Genomic DNA, 24,144 nt, shown 5'->3' with positions numbered 1-24,144 from the left:
TCTATCCACACAAAGGCCTGCATATGTGTCTTCATTTATTTTGGAACAAAAGATGATGCACGACAGTTGGCTTTCAGGTCATGTCCTGATGACATGCAAATTGCCTGAGACGTTTCTTGTCCAAGACAAAAGCCATGATGTTTTCTTTTAGTTTCATATATTTTAGATTTTAAATATTGTCCCATATGACACTTATGCCATGTCGTACAGGACATGTCACGTACAACATACCATACTTTAACTTAAGGCTTTTGAATTTATCAAAATTTGTGAATTTTTAATAATATGACTTGTGCAATAAGTACATTAAATATTGAAGACTAGTGCAAATGAATAAGATATAAGTTCTGCATTGTTACACTTGTGGAAATTGCTGACTACTATGCTCTGTACTTTATGTACGTGATACATGTACTTGTGTATATATTTATATCATGCTTCCAAGTAGTAAATATAATTGCAGAATTATCCGGATGACTACATGGATGCAGTTTCATTTTTGTGCATTATTGTTTCCAGGGATGTAAATGGACTCTTGACATTTTTGCCAGAAATTTGAGATACAACTACAAAGAAAAGAATACACACACATGTATGGTGCCAATACGTTATTTACAATTTGAAAAAAAAATGATATCAGCCAATTACAGGGAGAGCCTTGAAAAAAAGTAGGGACATTTTATGGAGTCATCCTAAGGGGCCACCTACATAAAGGTTTCCACAGACAACTAACCCTCCTGAAACAAATGAATAGACACGAGCATATGAAAGAAATTAGCTTTTTATAATTTTGAAATTAAACACCCACCATGGCTGTTGTTAATGACATTTTTTTGCCCAAAATGTACCTGAAAGTTTTTAGTTTGGATTCCTTATTGTCTTGACTTCATCGTGCTATGCTTTTCCATGTGGCGCTTGATCACTGTGAAGCCTCCATTTTCATGAATAATAAATAGTACATTCACACCTAGCCCTCAAGCTGGATGGAAATTTATAATTTTTGACTTGTTTTGACTTTTTTTAAAACTGAATAGGTATTTATGAATGGGAATAAATATGTGCTTGGCCGGTATTAAACACTCTGTTTAAGACCGTTGGAGTCTGGATGCTGATTATTACCCTCGCCGAAAAGCATCCAGACTCCAACCGGTCTTAAACAGAGAATTTAACACCTCCAAAGCACACATTTATTCCCTTTAATAATAATGATCATTTGGAAGGTGTTGTGAAAATGTAGACATGAAAGTATGGTTTCACAATATACCACACGACTGCTGGGCCTTGACCTCATTGATGTGTCACGTGTACATTTGTGTTAGTAACATGTATGTGGGCCGCTTTAAAAAAAAAAAAGAACAGGTTTAGTTTTACAGAACCACTTCCCGCCCATCAATTTTTTCTTGAGAAAAAACAAACACATATCAAAACTCAGCGATGGAAGAAAAGACACCAAACAATCCTATCACTATTTAATTGGAATCAAAAGAAAAAAAATATTTCTGTTATAAAAAAAATATCGGGAATCCGTCTAAAATCAGAGTCATAATACTTTGAAAGCACCCGAGAAGTCAATAAATATTCTGCAAGAGGAATCTACCGACGGATTTTGAGATGCATAAACTTGAACTTTTGGGTACTTTCTCAAAGTTCTAAAGCCCGGCGCACACCTTTCCAATTTTACCGGTTCAGCGGATCATCGGGCCATCATACAGAGGTGTGCTCTGAAAATTCAGACCGATCTGACCGTATACCGGGCGACCGGATGAAATCAAACATGTTTAATTTTTTTCGCATCCATTTCACCGCATCTGATTTCACCAGACGCAATATTTAACCAATCAGGTTCACAAAGGAACTCACATGGTTGTCATCATGTGACGTGTCATCATGTGACTGATCATCATGTGATCGATTTTTGGATGGAATCGGGCATGTGTATGGGGTAACATTACGGTGTAACCACAAGGGCGGATCCAGGGGGGGGGCCAACGGGGGCCATGCCCCCCCCCCCCAAAAAAAACTTCTTTTTTTTTTTAAGTGACGTTGCAATAAAGGCAGGCAATGAGTACACCACCATCTTTTCCTCAAAAAACATTATTTACGTGGTCAGTAATTGCCTCAGATCGCACCACAGCAAGCCCCGAACCCCACGCCCTAATTTTTTTGACCCACTTTTGGGGGGTCAAAAAACTTGTTTTGCCCCCCCCCCCCCCCCCAAAAAAAAATTGTGTTCTGGATCCGCCATTGTGTAACCACACGGGGAAAAAAACGTACCGGTGATTGGGTGATCCGGGAAACCGGTAAAATCAGGAGGGTGTGCGCCGGGCTTAAGTTAACGCTATGTGGATGTGACTGATCATCATGTGATCGATTTTTGGATGGAATCGGGCATGTGTATGGGGTAACGTTGCGGTGTAACCACAAGGGCGGATCGGGGGGGGGGGGGGGGGGGCCAACGGGGGCCATGCCCTCCCCCCCCAAAAAAAACCCTTTTCTTTTTTTAGCTGTTTCGGTGACACACCGAAAAAACAGAAACAGCTCTTGTTTTCGTTAAGATGGGTTTTTTTTTTCTGTTTTTGGCTTTTCCGCAAAAAAGCAGAAAAGCCTTTCTTTTTGTTCTCATTTTTGGCTTTTCCGCAAAAATGCGGAAAAGCCTTTCTTTTTGTTCTGATTTTTTGGCTTTTCCGCATAATGCGGAAAAGCCTTTGTTTTTGTTCTCATTTTTTTTTTTTTTTTGGCTTTTTCGCAATTTTGCGAAAAAACCATCTTCATCTTCTTCTTTCTTCTTTTTGTCGCCTAAACCCCATAGACTTTGTGAACGTTTTTTCTGGCCTCCACTTTTGGCATTAATCTTTGTCATACATCATTCTAAGTTTGCATAAGCATAGTCCCTATAGTAAAGATGTGTCCCGAAGATTGACGTCATGGTGACGTCATCGACTAATTTATTATAGATTTTTGAATATTTAATTTTTCCCATAGACTTTGTACACAGAAATTTAGAAAAAAATTGTCGATTTTCAAAGGGCATTTTTGACTCTTTGCCAGTAATTCATTTGCACCAATATTTGTCCAAGCAAAGACCCTAATTCAAACAACATTGTGTAATGATGACGTCATGATGACGTCATCCGGTGTGTATTTATAGGCAATTAAATTGTGACACTTTTAATATTTAAAAATGCATAAGAAATCAACCGTATGCGTCCGCAGCATTCTGTTACCGGCAAGTGGTAGAGTAGGTTGAGGTCTTTATTTCTTTCAGTATGCGTGAAATCACGTGACCCTTGCTTCCGGTCGAAAAAGGCCAAAACCGGAAGTGGCTTATTATTTGAAAATGATAATAAATATGAACTTGCTTTTAACGGTGTTAGTCTCTTGGCCGATAGTATTCTTCAAATCATCTACCAATGACGTCTTGCAATCTTCGAGCGCCCTCTAGCGACAGGTTGAAAATTTTCAAAAATGCATTTTGAATAGATGTCTGTGGCGAAGTTTGTCGGAATCGCCTAAATATTGGTGTATATGATGACCTTGACCCACTTAAGACTTGTGCGAAGTTTTAGGCAAATGACGTCATCAGACCGGAAGTTATAATAAAAAGACCCTTTTTCATTTGAAAATTCCTGAAAAATCAACCATGGCAGTTTTATGTTAGTTTTTACTTTAATTGTCGATTTAAGGGTAGGTCTAAAACATATCAAAGCTTTGAGGCAATAAGCGAACTCGGACATGCCCTGCGCACGCTTAAAACTTCAGGTTGACAATACCTCTGCTCTAAAACATGCACAGAACGTCTATATGTACATGTACATACACGTACGTTACGCACATACATAGTATGTCAGTCAGTCTGCAGCGCATGTGTTGCTGAGGTCAAATACTGTCCACAGTGACCGTTTTAGCCGATTTTCGGCTAACTTTGACAGATTTTATATTCATGCATGCGCGTAGACAGGGACGTATTATAGCACTTTTGGCATTAATCTTTGTCAGACATCATTCAAAGTTGGCATAAGCATAGTCCCTATAGCCAAGATGTGTCCCGAAGAGTGACGTCATGGTGACGACATCAAGTGATTTATTATGGATTTATGAATAATTAATTTTTCTCATAGACTTTGTACACAGCTTTCTCCACAAGTCTTTTTCTATACAACACTGATATATCTTACTGAGTAGTTCTGAACTTCGGCCGAGAATTACTATGAGAACGAAAAAGAAATCGTATTTTTTTTACGCCTGTCATTTGATTGAAAATGGAAGAGTTAGAATAGCAAGTAATATTTTATAAAAATATTTCAGTTTAAGGGCAAATCACGTATTTAAAGGTGCAGTTTTTCTGCTGTGAGATTTTTAACCTTTGTACACGTTTTCAAGCCACCATTTTTATAACTTGGCGATCTGGAATCGTCATCAATGTTACAGCCAAGGAAGACCCTCATACAAAAATTATACCAAGACTATGACGTCACAATGACGTCATCACTTATTTTTTTATTGATTTTTGAAAATTCACGTGCATATTGCAAAGTCTTATATCTACAGAAATGCAAGTCCGATTGAGTTGAAACTTGGTATGTGGCTATACCAGGATGTGTTATAGTTAAAGATGAGGTGACGTCATGATGACGTCATCCTGAGATTTTATATGAATATTTGATTTTTTTGACCTTTTAGCCATATCTCCCGAACACAACATGCAAAATGCAAAATTCTTTATTGCATTTGGTCTGTTAGGTAATAGGTATTCGCACAAAACTTGAAAAATGTGTGACGTCATCATGACGTCATCAAAATGCGATTTTTCAAAACTCATATAAGGAAAGGTCCAATTGTCATGAAACTTGGTGGGGAAGTAGATAATCGTACTAGTATGCAAAGTCCGAAGTGACGTCACGATGACGTCATCGTTTGTTTTTTTATGATTTGTTAAATATTTATAATTTTATTCTGCTTCCAAAAATTGCACACTTTCTTTTATCGGATTGATATTAAACTTGGTTCAAACCAAGACAACAATGACAAAATGTGCATTTAGAAGGGTTTTAAAGATGACGTCATTGCAGGGCATGTGACGTCATGTGATACAATTATATTTTAGGAATTATTCTAAGCATTTTGAACAACCTTTAACTGTATGAAGCACTCTGAAAAGTGACTGCAAAAGAACCAACATAACCAACATTTGTAAACTGCGAAAAAGCCCTGTGTTCTGTTTGCAAACAGACATACAGCTCTAGTTTTTTCTTTCTTCTTTTTGTCGCCTAAACCCCATAGACTTTGTACACGATTTTTCTGCCCACCACTTTTGGCATTAATCTTTGTCAGACATCATTCAAAGTTAGCATAAGCATAGTCCCTATAGCAAAGATGTGTCCCGAAGAGTGACGTCATGGTGACGTCATCGACTAATTTATTATAGATTTTTGAATATTTAATTTTTCCCATAGACTTTGTACACAGAAATTTAGAAAAAAATTGTCGATTTTCAAAGGGCATTTTTGACTCTTTGCCAGTAATTCATTTACACTAATCTTTGTCCAAGGAAAGACCCGAATTCAAACAACATTGTGTAATGATGAAGTCATGATGACGTCATCCGGTGTTTATATATGGGCAATTAAATTGTGACACTTTTAATACTTAACTAGAAATGTGTTTGTGGACAAACACAAGCTGTTTCGAATATTTGAAATACTCTGAGCACGTGATGAACAATCAGTGACGTCACTATAAATGTCATCTATTATGTACATGTCAAGTTACAACCAAATCGAACTTTTTAGTTCTGTAGATACAGACCTATAAAAGAATAAATTGCCCCTTTAAGGGACTTCACATGACATGTGATGATGATGCCACTTCAATTTCCATCTATAAAACATCCATGTGAATTTGCATACCAAGTTTTAACCCAATCAGACTTGTACTTCCGCAGTTCAGTTTGAAGAAAAACGTGTATAAAACCAGTAGGAAAACAATGCATCTTTAATGTGATGTAACCTGACACCTCATGACGCCACGATGACGAATTTCTTCTAGGACCATCTATGGGTAGTAATCTCAGTGTGTACCAAGTATAAAGTCGATCAAATTTACGAAAGTGCCAAAGTGGAGCGTTTTAAAACGTGTACAAAACCTATGGGGAAAATGTGCATCTTTAATGTGAAGTAACGTGACACCTGATGACGTCACGATCACAAATATCTTCAAGGACCATTTGTGGGTGATGGTCTAAGTGTGTACCAAGTATAAAGTCGATCACATTTACGAAAGTGCCGAAATGGAGCGTTTTAAAACATGTACAAACCCTATGAGGAAAAATGCATATTTAATGTGACGTAACCTGACTCTTGATGACGTCACGATCACGAATTTCGTCTAGGACCATCTGTGGGTGGTGGTCTAAGTATGAATTCAGTTTAAAGTCGATCGGATTTACGAAGATGCCAAACTGGAGTGTTTTAAAACGTGTACAAAACATATGGGCAAAAATGCATCTTTAATGTGACGTAACCTGACACCTGATGACGTCACAATCACAAATTTCTTCTAGGACCATCTGTGGGTGGTGGTCTAAGTATGTACCAAGTCTGAAATCAATTGGATTTTAAAAAGTGGCAAAGTGGATTGGTAGAAGAAACGTGTGTTAAACCTATGGAGAAAAAGTCTGAAAAAGGAGAAGAAAAAAAAAAAAAAGAAGAAAAAAGAAAAAAAAAAATCTTAACGAAAACAAGAGCTGTTTCGGTGTGTTACCGAAACAGCTAATAATGCATAAGAAATCAACCGTAAGCGTCCGCAGCATTCTGTTGCCGGCAAGTGGTAGAGTAGGTTGAGGTCTTTATTACATTCAGTGTGCGTGAAATCACGTGACCCTTGCTTCCGGTCGAAACCGGAAGTGGCTTATTATTTAAAAGTGGTAATAGATATGAACTTGCTTTTAACGGTGTTAGTCTCTTGGCTGATAGTATTCTTCAAATCATCTACCGATGACGTCATGCAATCTTCGAGCACCCTCTAGCGACAGGTTGAAAATTTTCAAAAATGTATTTTGAATAGATGTCTGTGGCGAAGTTTGTCGGAATCGCCTAAATATTGGTGTATATGATGACCTTGACCCACTTAAGACGTGTGCGAAGTTTTAGGGGTATGACGTCATCAGACCGGCAGTTATAATAAAAAGACTCTTTTTCATTTGAAAATTCCTGAAAAATCAACCATGGCAGTTTTTGTATTAGTTTTTACTTTAATTGTTGATTAAAGGGTAGGTCTAAAAAAAAATTCAAAGCTTCGAGGCAGTAAGCGAACTCGGACATGCCCTGCGCATGCTTAAAACTTCAGGTTGACAATACCTCGGCTTTAAAACATGCACAGGACGTCCACAATGTACATGTATATGTACATGCACGTACGTTGTACATACGCACATACATCGTATGTCAGTCAGCCCGCAGAGCACGTGTTGCCGAGGTCAAATCCTGTCCACAGTGACCGTTTTAGCCGATTTTCGGCTAACTTTGACAGATTTTATGTTCATGCATACGCATAGTCAGGAACGTATAATTGATAAAAGAAATCATAATGCAGAAAAGCCCTATGTTACGTATTTAAAGGTGCAGTTTTTCTGCAGTGGGTTTTTCCAAAAGTCTTTTCCTATATAACACTGATATCTTACCGTGTAGTTCTGAACTTCGGCCAAGAATTACTATGAGAAGGACAGAGAAATCGTATTTTTTTTCGCGCTGTCATTTGATTAAAAATATTCCCAAGAGTCAAAATATCAAGTAATATTTCATAAAAATGTTTCAGTTTAAAGGCAATCACGTGTTTAAAGGTGCAGTTTTTCTGCAGTGGGATTTTTTTATTAAGCCCATTGACTTTGTAGACGTTTTCAAGCCACCATTTTTATAACATGGCGATCTAAAATCGTCATCAAAGTTACAGCCAAGGAAGACCCTCATACAAAAATTATGCCAAGACTATGACGTCATGATGACGTCATCACCTAATTTGTTATTGATTTTTGAAAATTTAATTTTTTCCCATAGGTTTTGTACACGTTTTTTTATACTGTTATTGATCTTGCTGAGAGGTTCCTCAACTTCAGCCGGGAATTAGTATGTGAAGGAAAGAGAAATCAGACTACATTTTTCCTTTTGTTCGATTACAAATATACCCAAGAGTCAAAATATCAAGTAATATTTCATTTTTCAGGTTACACGCATATCACAGGACTTGAATTTATAGGTGCAGTTTTTCTGCATGGGATTTTTTTAGCCCGTTGACTTTGAACATGTACATGTTTTCAAGGCACCATTTTCCTCACTTAGCAATCTTGAATGGTCATCAATGTTACAGACAACAAAGACCCTGATAGAAAATTGATGCCAAATTTATGACGTTATTATGACGTCACCCTGTTATTTCTTATTAATTTTTTCCTTTACAACACTGATATATATAGTTCTGCACTTCGGCCGAGAATTACTATGAGAAGGAAAGAGAAATCGTATTTTTTTACGCTCCTGTCATGATTGAAAATATTCCCAAGAGTCAGAATATCAAGTGATATTTTATAAAAATGTTTCAGTTTAAAGGCAAATCACGTATTTAAAGGTGCAGTTTTTTCTGCAGTGGGATTTTTTAGTCCATTGACTTTGTACACGTTTTCAAGCCACCATTTTTATAACTTGGTGATCTGGAATCGTCATCAAAGTTACAGCAAAGGAAGACCCTCATACAAAAATTATGCCAAGACCTAATTTTTTATTGATTCTTGAAAATTTAAAACACTTTTAAAACACTCCACTTTGGCACCTTCGTAAATCCGATCGACTTTAGACTTGATACAAACTTAGACCACCACCCACAGACTGTCCTAGAAGAAATTCGTGATTGTGACGTCTTTAGGTGTTAGGTTACGTCACATTAAAGATGCATTTTTCCCATAGGTTTTGTACATGTTTAAAACACTCCACTTTGGGCACTTTCGTAAATCTGATCGACTTCAGACTTGGTACATACTAAGATCACCACAAACAGATTGACTTAGAAGAAGAAATTCATGATCGTGACGCCATCAGGTGTCAGGTTACATCACATTAAAGATGCATTTTTCTCCATTAGGTTTTATACACGTTTTAAAACACTCCAGTTTGGCACCTTCGTAAATCCGATCGACCTTAGACTTGAAACATACTTAGAACACCAACCACAAATGGTCCTCGAAAAAATCGTGAGCATGACATAATCAGGTGTCAGGTTACATCACATTAAAGATGCATTTTGTCCCACAGGCTTTGTACACGTTTTATAGCACAATGCTTTGGTACTTTTGTAAATCTGATCAATGCTAGACTTGGTACACACTTAGACTACCACCCACAGATGGTCTTAGAAGAAATTCGTGATCGTGACGTCATGAGGTGTTAGGTTACGTCACATTAAAGATGCATTTTTCCCCATTGGTTTTGTACACGTTTTTCTTCAAACCATACACTTTTGCACTTCTATATGTCTGATTGACTTTACATTTGTCAGACACTAGTAAGACCAGTAGCTAGTGATGCCCCTTAAAGGGGCATTTTATTCTCTGTAGGCCTATATCTACAGAACTATAATGTTCGATTAGGTTGTAACATGTACATGTACGTATTATAATATGCTGCTATAGATGACATCACTGATTGTTCATCATGTGCACAGAGTATTTCAAATATCCGAAACAGCTTGTGTTTGTCCACAAACACATTTCTAGTTTTTAAGTGACGTTGCAATAAAGGCAGGCAATGAGTACACCACCATCTTTTCCTCAAAAAACATTAGTTAAAATGGTCAGTAATTGCCTCAGATCGCACCACAGCAAGCCCCGAACCCCACCCCTAATTTTTTTTGACACACTTTTGGGGGGTCCAAACATTTGTTTTGCCCCCCCCCCAAAAAAAAATTGTGTTCTGGATCCGCCATTGTGTAACCACACGGGGAAAAAATCGTATTGGTGATTGGGTGATCCGGGAAACCGGTAAAATCAGGAGGGTGTGCGCCGGGCTTAAGTTAACGCTATGTGGATGTGGGGAAAGCGGACAGCGATTATTACAAAACAGCATCACTAAATTTATTTCTGTTGGATCAAGTCAGCCAGATATAAATTATGATAACTTGTGCAGTGCCCGTTCAAAATGTGCCTGTTTGAAACAGGCACATTGCTTGGCCTCCGGTAGACCCGCAAACGTGGCGGTATAGAGTGCAGTGCCCATATAACAGCGCGCCATATCTACACCTGACCATTATGCGATCCTCCCCTTCAAAAAATGGTCAAGGCCCACCTCATCATTGCACGATCTTCCCCCTTCAAGAAATGGTCGAGCCCATACAGCCAACCACCATTTCCACATGTATGTATACCCATGGTGCAGTATAGAGTGCAGTGCCCACTGAAAATGTGCAGCAGTGCGAGGCGCGGTCTGTATACATGTTTGTATGGTCTGGTATTGCTGCTTTTTTGCAGCTTTTTGAGAACCGCTCATCCAAACAACTTCAAATTTGACAATGTACATTCTGGGGCCCTGAGCAATACACCTGCCGATATTCAACTTCATACAAGTGCCCGGTTCTGGAAATAATCGAAATAAAGACACAGACAAACAGAGATTCTTAGAATTATAGTAAGATACTGGATGGCTTTTTTGGGGATAATAATAATATTGCACAAGTCAGAACGAGTGCATTATTACAGCCATCCAATATTATATAAATGCTTCCAAGTTATTCTGTTCATTTAAAAAATATGTTATTTTGTTCATTTTAAAAATATCATAGACAATGTGTTCATACATTTACATGTATTTCCTTGTTGTGAAACCTTGGCCTTAAGAAGCTGAGGATATAAACATGGCCTATGAAATTGCGATAGTCTGATGTGTACCACAGATGTCCGTCCTGTACAACACACGACTTTGTCCTGTGTGACAAGTAGTTTTTGCTGTACTGAGATAACATAATATGATTGGACTTGTACAGAATCAATGATCTAGATGTTCTTGAACTGCATACAACGTGACATAAAATGAAATGACTGACTAGAGCACTGTTTCAGTACAAATTATGACATTATTCAGAGATGTCCCGTACGACACATTTTGCCTGCCCCATAGGACACGTTGTCCTTAATTCTGTAAATTGTTCTTATTCTCTAAAAACATTTTGTACTTAAGAGATCCTAGTATCTGACCTTTGTTTAGACCTTTCACAATGTTTTAAAGTTGGTGACGAGAATTTGTCATTGATCAATTCACATAGTTTTTAACCCAAATTCATTGTTGAGAAAAGTGACTTTTCTGCAACAATATCCTGAAAAGTAAAATCTCAGCCAAATTAAATATTGAGCAATAATGCCTAGTGGTTATCACTCTTTTACTGTGCCCCAAGATTCTTCAGTATTCCAATACTTTCTAAACATGCTTGGAAACAATCGTGATTGTCCCGTATGACACATGGAATAGCCAGGGATGAGGGTTGATGTTTTTACCATGTTTCATTCAAAATTAATTATCCATTCAAACTAAAGAAACTTACATTTTGCTCTTAATTTTTTTCTTTCGATGACACTTGGCTTCATAGTATGACAAAAGGGCCTGTGTTTTCTGCAGCTCAGCCCGGCGCTCTTTAGCCTTCATAATTTAATGGATAAAAACAAGAAATAGTGAGTAATACCAAAGAAAATGCCTAGTTACCATAACCATTCACATGACTTGACATCACTATTTCATTGATGTCACTTAACCTTGAAAACCCGATGCACATCTTTGTTTTAAAAGGGGGGGGGGCGTTGGGTTGGACCCAAGGAACCAAACAATTTGAATTTATCAGTGATGGTACTTGATTATAAAATTTGATTAATTTTCAAAGGTATCGGTAAGCAATTAAGTAATTCAAAAAGATGTTAACTGCTGAAAATTTTTATAAAATATTGTTTAAATTGTAGAGTTGACCAATAAAACAGAATAACACAGTCCCGTTTTTGTCAAGTGTGCATGATTATCTAAAAAAAATAATTCCTCAGACATTTTTTGTCTGGCACCCACAAAAATGAAAAAGAAAACCACGTTATTGGTTCTTCAACGAACAAAGATTCCTCTTGCCATACATGTAAGTACCTGTATCTGTTAAAAGCATTCTAAGTGCATGTACATACTTGTACAAGTCTGCAAACAGTCTTTCATAGTTGCACCTATCAACTCACCCCTTCTAGAGTAATGGATGCAAGTGTTTCTTCTTCAGCAAGTGTCAGTTCCTTATTTGGTCGTTCACTGTGCTTACTGCCATGGAGTAGCTTGTAAACTTCTTGTTCCAAAGGAGTGCTTGGCTGATGATGAATATGATGAAATCAACATGATTGAATGTGCATGTTTATTTTTACCCTTAAAAGAATGGTATCATGGTTGTACGTTAAAACCATGCCTATTTCCATGACATAACACAACTCTATTAACATCAATTTACCTGGGTCACATGGAACGTTCATTGACATCGTTATTGTTTTCTTTAGGTTATATATGTAATGTATTGATGCCTATGATCCCATAATGAATTTTTGTTTTTTGCTTTTCTGTTGGGAAGTCATTGTATGTGATTTAAGCAAACTGACTGGATATTTTCAGTCTTAAGCAAGACATTTCTCAAAGGCAAATCCTTTGAGCATAATCCTTTGAGCATTTACAAGGCCTACATGGAAATAAGAATTTTTAAATAATCAAAAGAAAATATGGTTCTTTAAATAAGCTTGAGTTATCATCATGACATCATTTCTTTGGTTTTTAATAATGAAAACAGTTGGCCTATGGGGTCAACCTACGGAGATACATGTACATGTACTAGGGTGCAAGTCCCAAGTTTTAGTAATACATACATACATGTGCATGTGTTTGTTGAGAAAACTTTTTCTGTTGTTTCAATTAAAAATATGACTGTCCAAGAAAAAACGGTTGAGAAGCCACATTGATAATACAAAAAACAAGTATAAACAGTGTACAGGCCACCTAATATTTAAGTGAGAGATTACATTTGCACATGCATACTGGTTTGGTAAAAAAAACAAAATTCTAATAAAATAAAATCCTATTGTTTTAATCCTAATGACCTTGGCCTTTGTCTTATGGGGTCCAAACTTATTCACTTTCTATAAGTTATACTAGCAAGCTACCTTCATTGTATCAAGGCTCAAGACATACATGGACATACAATCCAGATATCACTGTGGAACCAAATGCACATGCACACACGCACCATTACACAGGCATAGAAGTGGGGTACTTCTTTTGTTCTCTGTACTAAAATTTTGTAAAGTCGCGCACTTATTTCAAAATGCTCTTATTTTAACCAGAATTGATTTCCTGGGCTGAAATTTGGACTTAATATCCCTTTTCTAAAACTCTTCCATTTGTAACCGATCAACCCACCTTTGAAATTCCTAGTTTTTGAATAAAATCCATATATCTATATCATGAAAAACTTGTGGGGTACCACTTTAGTACCCCACAAGGTCACATGGCCTTGTGGGGTACCTCCCATTGTTCCGGTACCCATAAGGCAGTGTTTATACACGCACAGGGACGGACAAGGCGGAAACAGTATGCCCCTTCGGCTTCGCCGGCGGGGCATAATAACAACATACATGTATGTCAAAATAGTGTCCAGCCCCGCCCCACCACCCTGCATTTGTCACAAAAAAAGCTAAAACCTCTCGTTATTAGTTATATCAGGCCTTTTTTCACTTCCACATCACATAACTTTGATACTATACCCGCTAGCATAAGATTATCCAGTATCTCAAAATCCATTCCCATCTTCTTAGTTGCTTTCAAAGTATTTTCGACATTTTTGTTTCTCGAGATTTCATTGAATTCTTTGCTTACTGAATCAAATCTTGCATCGCTGGAAGCTGTCATTTTGTTGGCAAACAATGTATGCTTCTATGCGACCATACCGCTACAATCCATTGACTGGTTGAGAATTGCGAGTTTTTATGCTCTTGATTGAGCGGGAACCAGTAAAATGCATGTCGATAAAATGAAATGCCTGGATGTCTATGCAACAATTGAAATACAATGCATACTGCAAGCAATATAGCAAAGAGTGCAGGAGCCATGACAGTTTCTGTATAACTTATGATTATTCAACCCTTTAGCGGAAATAGATCTGTATCCTAGAGTCTGAGAGGCATGATTTCTGGAATGTTAAATCTTTGACTTTTGTTCATCACCCAACCCTGTAGTTAGTACAGATTTGCCCATGAGGCGCGATCCAGGGATGTTTTTCTTATTGATATTTATGATTACATAAGGGTGTTAAAACCAAGAAAATCATCAGAAAAATGTTACTTTTGAAAATCAATTTGAAATAGTAGGAATGATTAAAATCAGAAAAGCTTGATCTTTATAAACTCTTTACTGGCAAAAAAAGATGACAACAGTAAGTTTTTGTTGCCTTTCCGTAATGTCATAAGTTTGTTTTGAAAATCGGGAGGCTTATGGCCAAATCTCTGCATAAAATACATAAAGCTTATGCTGGGGTTGTGTTGATCATGGTATGGCTTTAGATATGTGCATGTAATGGGCCAATCAGAAGATGGGAAACCAGATCCTGCCAAAACCACATGAGAAAACAAGTCAGGTGTGTTTACAAACACAAATGCCCCACAACCGTGACTGTTCCCATGACATAACACCAGCTCTTTTGACATCAACTTACATGTACATGTACTTTGGTTACATGGAACGTTCATTGACATCATTAGTGTTTTCTGTAGGTTTTATATGAATTAATCCCTATGATCTCAGAATAAACACAAGATTTCTATTGTTTTAGCCACTGTGACCTTGACCCTTCGGCCCCAAATGCAATAGGCTTCTTAGGATTACCAAGAACAATCCACAAACCAAATTTGAAGTTCATATGTTAAGTATTTCTCAAGTTATCGCGCTGACAAGATTTGTCCAGACACACACACCCACCCACCCACCCACGGAAGGACAAGGCGGAAACAGTACGCCCCTTCGGCTTCGCTCCGGGGCATAAATATTGCAGCCAGCTGAGCAGTGAATCAAAGATGATATGCTCATAGTTCACGAGAGAAAACCTCCAGAAACCACCGGCAACAACAGGATACACAGCAGTTTGATTTGAATTCCTCCCTATGACTAAAAAATGGAATGAAGGTGTCACAAGTTTAATTGGAGATAACAATTTCAAAAGCAAACCTGAAATGTTTTCACAAATTGATCTGTGGTTTGAAGACCAACTGTTGCCTGGTTCAGAGGAAAGGACATGTGTTCTGATTTCCTGTTTGTTTGTACCACCTGATCCCATCTGGATACCTCCTTTACAGCAGCTTCATAAGCCACCGATCGCTGAACCTGTGGTAAAGAAATAAAAAGGTGTGTATGTGTAAATGGAACAACTCCTAGATTAATATTCCAAATTGGTTTATGAACCTCACAAATACAACCAATGACCACTCTTTTCAACTTTTAACTCTAATGCTATGTGATTTTTGCATGAAATCATGATTTAAACTAACCATCAAGCACTTGAAATATCAACTCAAGTAGGTCTTTGGTCAGATGTCTGCCAGCATACAGCACTGTAACTAACCTGAATCTCTGATGCAGGGCTTGGAATGCACTTTTGTTCTCATCTTCTTCTTGTTTAGCCTTCTTGGGGTTTTATACTCCAATTTTTGGAAAAAGTGAACTTATCATTCTTGACCATGAGACGTTCTTTTTTAATAATGTGCCAAAAAATGGAAAAGTGCTCTCATGTATAGCAATAGTACATGTATGAGTTATAAAATTACAAAATACAACTAACATCCAGTATCATCCTGAAAAAGGGCTCTCCCATGCTTATTTTGTGTGATACCCGGAAAATTTCCCGCAAGTGAAATTTAAAGACCAACTCTAAAGATGAATGAAAATGTCTAGAATGCTGTGCTTTTTTTTTTACACCTATTGGTAAATAAAATTTAAAAAACAATAAACAAGTACAATTTTGAAAACAAATGGTCACGGGGGACAAAACCATGGTAACTTGTGTTACATTTAACAGAGATCTTCTGTAGACTTTGTGATGTTATTCTATAAAGTCAAAGCATTTAAGGTGGATTTTTCTAAATGAAGATCCCTTGAAGGTAAGACAACAAACTACAACAAAAGAGGTCAACAAAATGCATTCCTGTTGGTGTGGAATATCAATAACTTGTATTACAAAAAAGGACATGGCAAAAAATATGTGCCTTGCATTTGAACATTTCCTTATACTGTACACTTATGGAATAATCTTGTCAGTGCCCTTACATAATTATGGTTAAACTAATGACACATGTACCATAACAATTATTTAAAAAATAATCTCTAGAGAAAAATATATTTTGGTAACTCGCGTTACAGTTTGTCTGCCCATGTGGCCTATGCATCAGCTACATGAACGATCCATGATGCATGTCGGCGAATGCTTGTCGCTTAAGACGAGGTATCGGATAATACAAGATAATGTCATAAGTCCCAAGGACCTCGTATTAATGAGAGTCGACTGTACATGTATGTCTCACTTCGCTCATTTTTTCGTTGACAGGGAGGAGGTTGAAGGAAAAACTTTTACAGTACATGTATGTACGTAAAACTAAAAATACAAAATTTAGCCTAACTTCATGGTTCTAAAAGGTAAACAAAATTTGGGTCACAATAAAGCACTATTCTTGCATTTTGGTAACAGTAGCTATACAATTCTAGTTAAATACTTACTTTTTCTGCATCATGTTTGTGTAGAGGTGTGGTAAGAACTTTTTGATTTTTCTGAAAACTATTAAGCTGTTTTTTGAGCTCCGAGTGACTTGGTGTATTAGCTAGAGAACTCATCAACTCATGCATCTTCACAGGTTGGCTTCTGTCTGCAGATGTTAAAAGTGCAACATGTTCAAACAAATTAATAAAAGAACTCATTTTGTCTCCTTTGTCTTAGTTTTCAGTGCAGAATTCTCCCCAAATCTGCAGGTTTCTTTTTTATTCCATCCAAGACAATACCAACCCTCTGATTTGTTGGATACGTATTTTGCTTTACATAATCACTCTTATTCATAAAATATACGTTTAATATTGGGTTTTACCCTTCACCAACATATATTTTTACAAACACTGTATGCTCAGTGTTGTCCTGAGTGATTGTGGGAAAAAGTCCACAAACTGCTTACTAGTGCAGATGTCTTTCCACTCGACCACCGAGCTTACCGGGGTTGGCTGGCCGGTTTCAAATCTGATATAGCATCGGGAACTGCAACCAAACTACTCGTAATCACTCAAATGGTAAAAAATGCATCACGGACTGCATCCAGGGTTTACAGAGTGCATCCAGAATTTGTCCAATGTCACACATAACTGGGACAGGAAAAAAGTACTAGGCACTTGGTTGGTTCTTCTCCTAAATACTCCTCAAGTGAGTTTTAACAGGAGGCCAGAAACACCCTTCTCTTAGCGATAAGTGTTTCCGGGTTCTTTTACGTGCATTGCATTTACACAGGACCTACGGCTTTACATCCCATCCGGAAGACGAAGTAATAATGGTTAGGTGCCTTGCTTAAGGGCACAAGTGTCCAGACCCGGGCTTGAACCCACATTCTGTTGCCTCTGCAACACCAGAGCATGAGTCCGGTGTGGTGCAGCCTCGACTCCATGGGCGCGTGCGCGTTCCTTGACTAACCCCTGGCCGTGATGAACACGTAAACGACGCTGACCGGCTATTCAGAGCGTATTCAGAGCGCATTTCGAAGACTGCACGCCCTATAATGCGCTCGCTTAATTTGCTGGTCACGTCACGTACGAACTTTTTTTTTCAAAACTGCGCGATGCCTGTACGATATGGGTTATGGCAGACTCGTTTTTCGCCAAAAAAAACCTGTATATTCGGTTGTAAAGGGACGAAAGAGGTACGTACATTTAATACAAATCCTTGCTAAATAACACAACGTCGAAACCTTATGTTTGAAAGGATAGATTCTTAAAAAAAAAAAAACTTTCAACATTTTAAACATGGCGTTGCACATTAGATACATCGACTGCAGTCCTAATTTAAATGTGCTACTATTTGACACATTTAAATTAGACAATTCCAGGGGTTAAGATCGCGCAAGGCATGATGGGAAACAACATGGCGAAGCAAGATTGTACCCATGGAAACGAGGTTGGGTGTGGTGCTCTTAAACGCAAGGCCATGACACTCAACTAGGCCACGACAATCCACCCCAAATCTATTGTTGAACCCCAAATTATAGAATGACCAATATGCACACAAAATTTGACCAGTTACAGCAAAAGACCATTACGTCGCCACCACCCTACATACCCGGCAAAGTGACAAAATGCAAATGTATACTCTCCCTTTTTCCCGTTAATTGTCACCAAAAAGATAAACGGGGAGGGATTTATCGCACTTAGCGCTCTGTGCTGGGAAAAAAGGGAAGTATACATTTGTATACTTTTCCCTTTATAGGGCATTGCTTATGGTAGGTTATGGAATGGTCTTTTGTTATGCGCAGCAGCATTTGTGTGCATGCACAATGGGAATGCATTTGTGGGCATCAGAGGCAATGAATGTTACATGTAGTAGCAATAAAATGTTCTATTGTTATTAAGACTCTTGACTTCACCGGTCATTTCGTAACCGTTGTGCATATTTTTTGTGAAATGAGTTGGTAAGTAAGTTCAGTTAAGATTCTTCTTCTTTCCAAAACTTAACAGAAGTTTTTCTCAATGTTGTAGTACTCGGTACTCGTACTCAAGTACAATGCAAGTACTTGTTGAAAACATTCGTATTCACACTCATTACTCGCATTCACACTCACACTCAAATTCATGGTACTCATATTGAAGAAGCAAACTTCTTTGACTCAACTATTCGATATCATACCCCATCATCAAAGTACTTGTACTCGAGTATAAGGACTCGGGGAAAATTCGAATAAAGTTTTTGCATTCAAGAAGTTTTGCTACAAAGTAGTCCGTAACATCCATGTTGCTGAATTTGTGGTTTCAGTTTCCACTCCTTGCTTGAAATTTTGTTTTCACTGAAATATTCTGTAAAGTATTCATACTCACAGGACCTAGTACTCATACTTGCACTCGTTCCAATTACTTGTACTTATACTCGGAGGTCCACAAAACTTGAACTTGAAGGCTTGTATTTGAATGTTCAAGTACTTGGATTCGGGTACCTGTACTTTACTTTAATCGTCAAGGTAATCAGATTTGAGTTCCACTCAAAAGCTTGATACTCGGCAATACTTTGTACTCGGATAGAAGTACTCAGCTACAACACTATTTTTTTCTCTAATGGAAAAAGCAAAGTGTTGATGTTTACCATTTCTCACATCAAACATGCATCATCAAATGACAAAGAGAAATTTAATTCGTTTTTGTACCCTGTGTGTTAAGAAAAAAACATTATGCCTACCATCTCCACCAGTGAAGTTGAACTCTGAAACTTCTTGACTTGCCTCTGACCGCTCCTTTGTTTTAAGCCTATAAATCAAAACACAATCAAACATAAGACAGAATACATGCAGTGTGTTTCCCCTTTCTATTGGAGCAAGTTACCAATCCAAAAAGATGTACATAGTTTTTTTCATCAAATTACACTTCCCACCACCATTCTCAACGTTTCTTTTGGGGTTTTAGGCTGTTAGCATCAAACAAACAGTTATCGTGACATGCTTGAGAATGCAGACCTCATAAAGTGTCAAATTAAAAACAGAAACCATCAACAAAGCCAACCTTTTTTTGCTGGTCCCAGAGAGACCATCATAAAAAATCTGTATTTGTACTTTTACAGTAATAGCTCAAAAGCATGCTTTAAAATGCCTTCAGACATCACTGCCTGCATTGTGTCATAACTACTGCAGACAATGCATGAATATGCACTTCAAAAAGGATTGTGTTTCTATTGAAGACAAAATGGGATGCTGCGTAGCACTAATACACAAGTATAGGAAAATATATTAACCCTAACATACCAAAATCCAACAAAATCCACACCCCTGTTTTGGAGGATTTCAGCGGAATCAGGATACCTCCCTATTGTTGGGGGATTTTGATGGATTCAGGACAGTAAGCCTATCGGTACTGCAGGATTTTGATGGATTCAGGATACCTCTATATTGAGCAGTTGGGGGACTTTGATGGATTCAGGATTTCAACAGATTTACTCCCGGCTAACTGGTGGATTCTGATGGACTCACTGGCCACCAACATTTTTTTGCATGGCAAAATTGATGGATTTTGGCGGATTCGGGACACTTTCTGGTAAAAATACCCAAGGGGTTAGGGTTAAAGTAGTTCTTGCTGGAAAATTCAGCCAGGAATTACTGGTGAGCACTACTTCATATATTTTCCTATACTTGTCCTTCCATTGAACCCCTTGGAAGCTTAATTGACAATTTAATTTGTTCACTTACACTGACTCAAGTCTAATAACTGATAGCATAATTTAAGTACTGTGATGGAAAAAGTACAGCGCACATGGATGTAACTGGTCTTTTCCTGAAGTAATTATCGCAATGCTTGCATTTTAATAGTCAGGCCCTTCATAACCACGGCCAATTTGAGGATTGTAAAACCGTAAAATCATGGAATGCAAGTGTTGCCTGATATTGTGGGCATTTATTTTTCTTGATGGATGTTATACAATGATCCTCAAAATTTGTTCCTATTTTTGAATTTCAGTGGCTATACATGGATGTGTTTTGCAGATTTTTGGGTCGGTCGGGTGAGGGCAACAAAACTATTTTTCTTGGGGGGGGGCCCTAACGTGGAGATTACTGGCATCCATCAGTTACCATACATCACGATTTGTTTACCATACATCACGATTTGGCAATTAAATTAGGTATGTTTTAATAGTATACCTTTTTCTTGTGTCAAGGGTAGCAATGGCCTCTAAGAGTTTTGCATGGCACTTTGGTCCTCCAGATGTGACCTGTTTGTAGTAAAACAAATATTACATGTTAATTTACTAAGGCCTACCCTATTGTGACAGCCCCTACCCTAATTTTTTTATTGGAAAAATGAGAAAAAAACACCCAAAACCATCCATTTCTACCTTATCGTTTTGAGCTATTCTGAAGATAAGATGATATCCAATCAAGAGCAGTTCCAGTGATTCCACCGTGCTTGGTAAAGGTTTGTGGTTTGTCCTACTCTTAAATGATACTGGCTTACAATTGATGTGTGATCCGGCTCGTCTACTTCTGGTACGAAATATACCAAAGCTCTTAGCAACGTTGTACACAGATTCAGGTACAGTATATGGTTGCTAGCATGGGATCTCAGAGCTAGCATTTGATGTCTTGTGTACTGCATTAAACATGGGCGTTCAAGCTGATCCGATACATTGTTGCTTAACTCCATAGTAAGGCATGCCATTGTGTCTGACAATAAATTTAGAGCTGTATTCACCTCAGTGTAAGACACTGAAGCAGCAGTTACATGTAGGTGTGTACTGACATTTAACACAAGCCAAGGTACGTAGTGCAGCAAAATCATCTTGCAGATATATTTTGGAAAAATGACAATTTCCTTCCACCCAGAGATGAGGAAAATATTTTATTTACATAAAATACACCAAATTGCCGAAACCAGGGTTGGCGTTTTTTTTTTATTTTTTTTTTTTTTTTTCAAATTTCAGATTTATTTGATTTAAATCAGATTTTTTTGATTTAAATCAGATTATTATTGTCTAAATCTCCCAATCCATCCTTACACCAATCACTAAAGAGTTTAAAGGTTCCTATAATACCAATCATCCACAAAATGCAATAATTTTCAATGGTACATTAATACCGAAGACATTTTAAAGGTGCATTGCTTGATTGATACAGCTGAGATACGCTGTGTGTGGATACCATGAAGATATGAGTACAGTGTTACCAGCCCTTCATTCCTTGATTGTGATTATGTACATGATTGTGTGATAAATGTTTTTCTTTCTAAATAAATGCATTCTGTTTTTGCAAATAGACCATGATTATATTGCAAAAACAGAAAGCATTCATTTAGAAAGAAAAACATTAATCACACAACATAATCACAATCAAAGTATGAAGGGCTGGTAACAACAGTTCTCCATGGGCAAGCTGATTTCATAAAAATGCTTCTAATTTCATAACCGGCAGCACTGATCCTTGGGTAACTAAGTTAAAGTGTTTGATTGATGGTCCTTCATACAAGATGGAGAACAGAAGTCAGGTCTTGCACCTTTAAAAGGTACAAAAATGTATTAAATATATATCTCAATCTCATTTTTTATGGACAAATATTAGGAATAAGACTATCAATTGGGACTTTAATACACCTTTTGATGGTGCAGGTAAGCCTACACCAGCACAGTTGATTCACAATATGACTCTAAAAGATCAAGGGATGATTAAAGCAAACATGAGTGTGCTGTCTTTAAAATTCAAACTTTGAAGAAAAACTTTGAAATTCAGATCTTGATTTTCAATCAAAACATGATTTTGTGTAATTATACAGAACCTAAGTTGAGTCAATGCTGATGAAGTGGGGGTGTTTGAATGTGTTAACAACATCTTACACTCTGTAATTAAGTAGAATCAGTTGATTTATATGATTTAAATGACACTCAATCAATTTATTTTGCCAAAAATAAGATTTTTACAAAACAGTGATTTAAATCAGTGTTTTTTTTATAAAAATCATTTGATTTAAATCGCGATTTAAATCAGTGATTTAAATCAACGGGATTTAAATCAGCCAACCCTGGCCGAAACAGCCCTGTGTTTGTCCACAAACATAAAATCTAGGGTTTTTTTTAATTTTGTGTTACATTGATATCAATGTACCCTAATATCTTGGAAAGATCCATTTCCGATTTGAAACGGTGAAAAAGTAAAGAAAATGTTCACATGAAATAACACCCTTACACTAGAAAATGATGTGGTCCAACTGCCCTGAACACAAGAGCTGATGATGTTTGAAGTGTTTTTGTACATTGTACCGGTACATTGTAACTCATTGGTTCATGTGTCACTACATGAAACACTTTCCATAAATTTGCCATGTACAGTATGTAAAATATGCGTGATCGATATGACATGCCCCCAAAACTATTTCCTTCCCCCCCCCCATTGTCCCCCCCCCCAATTATATAATCTGGCGCCGCCACAGGACAGATACCAAGAAATATTGAATGCTTTCAGTTGGGCATGGACACTGACTAGAAAAATCTCTGACCGCAAGAGACAAGTATCTGACTTTGCCTAAAGTTACAACTGTTCCAGCACACGTATGTTTCAGCCCCATAGACCGTGCGTGCATTTAGTTGGTCTTCTCACGCATGCGTAATGGTTTTCTCTGCGTGGTCGGCTTGCAAACAGCGGTAGCAGACGACGCACTGAACGATTGTCTGGTTTTCATGTCTTAAAATGTATCCTCAGGGTTCGACCTTAGCGGTGGTCCGCTGGCCAAATGCCAGTTGAATTGCCGTCGGACCAGCTGAAACACCTTGCTAAGTGGTCCGGCTGGCCAGCTGAAAAAAATCTGTGTCAAAAAATGCTTGTTGTATTTATTTGGTTTCTTACTTACATTCGCTATTTTTTTTTGGCGCGGCGGGAACCGGTCATCGCTGCAATTAAGAAGAGGTGATGAAAATGTGGTAACTAGTCTGTGCACGGCTATGCGATCGATAGCGCTAGCAAGGCTATGCATTGTGCAGGTACATGTTCTGTCAACTGGTCGGATTCGACATCGTAAAAATGCCAAGAAAACACCGATAGAGAAAGAACATTTTTGCAAGTTAATTCACAGAATTGATCTAGCTTGTCTGTGTATGTATTTTCCGTGTTCAAGAGTTCATTTTGAGATCACTCTACTCGTATTTGATGTGATACAATGCATCGTGTTTTCCGAAATTTTCGACCATAAAAACAAGGTCTGTTGGCTGCGCCACACACTGCACAGTGCATCACACACTACGGAGTTTTGGCCAGCTTCCCGTATTGACTAGCGTTGTGCATAGGCTTTGGTGCGAACAACCTGAATTTTCCATTATTCTTTACGAATTATCAAATGTTAATATATT

At 37.7% G+C, this 24,144-nt stretch overlaps 1 protein-coding gene across 1 annotated transcript in view; it reads right to left on the bottom strand.

The window, feature by feature from the left end:
- LOC119722963 (U3 small nucleolar RNA-associated protein 14 homolog A-like) overlaps nucleotides 1-24,144 on the bottom strand; it is a 67,377-nt gene that overhangs the window by 27,496 nt on the left and 15,737 nt on the right. Inside the window, exons 4-9 of the mRNA XM_038193395.1 lie at nucleotides 20,954-21,024; nucleotides 19,504-19,571; nucleotides 16,803-16,948; nucleotides 15,261-15,416; nucleotides 12,245-12,367; nucleotides 11,578-11,672 (exon numbers count right to left, since the gene is read on the bottom strand). Coding sequence (XP_038049323.1) covers nucleotides 11,578-11,672; nucleotides 12,245-12,367; nucleotides 15,261-15,416; nucleotides 16,803-16,948; nucleotides 19,504-19,571; nucleotides 20,954-21,024 — 659 coding nt within the window. The remainder of the gene's footprint in view (nucleotides 1-11,577; nucleotides 11,673-12,244; nucleotides 12,368-15,260; nucleotides 15,417-16,802; nucleotides 16,949-19,503; nucleotides 19,572-20,953; nucleotides 21,025-24,144) is intronic.

This window comes from Patiria miniata, unplaced genomic scaffold, assembly GCF_015706575.1.
Source record: "Patiria miniata isolate m_02_andy unplaced genomic scaffold, ASM1570657v1 HiC_scaffold_16, whole genome shotgun sequence".
Lineage (NCBI taxonomy): Eukaryota > Metazoa > Echinodermata > Asteroidea > Valvatida > Asterinidae > Patiria > Patiria miniata.
The sequence above is the reverse complement of the archived record's forward strand: the minus strand, read 5'-3'. Positions and strand labels throughout refer to the sequence as shown.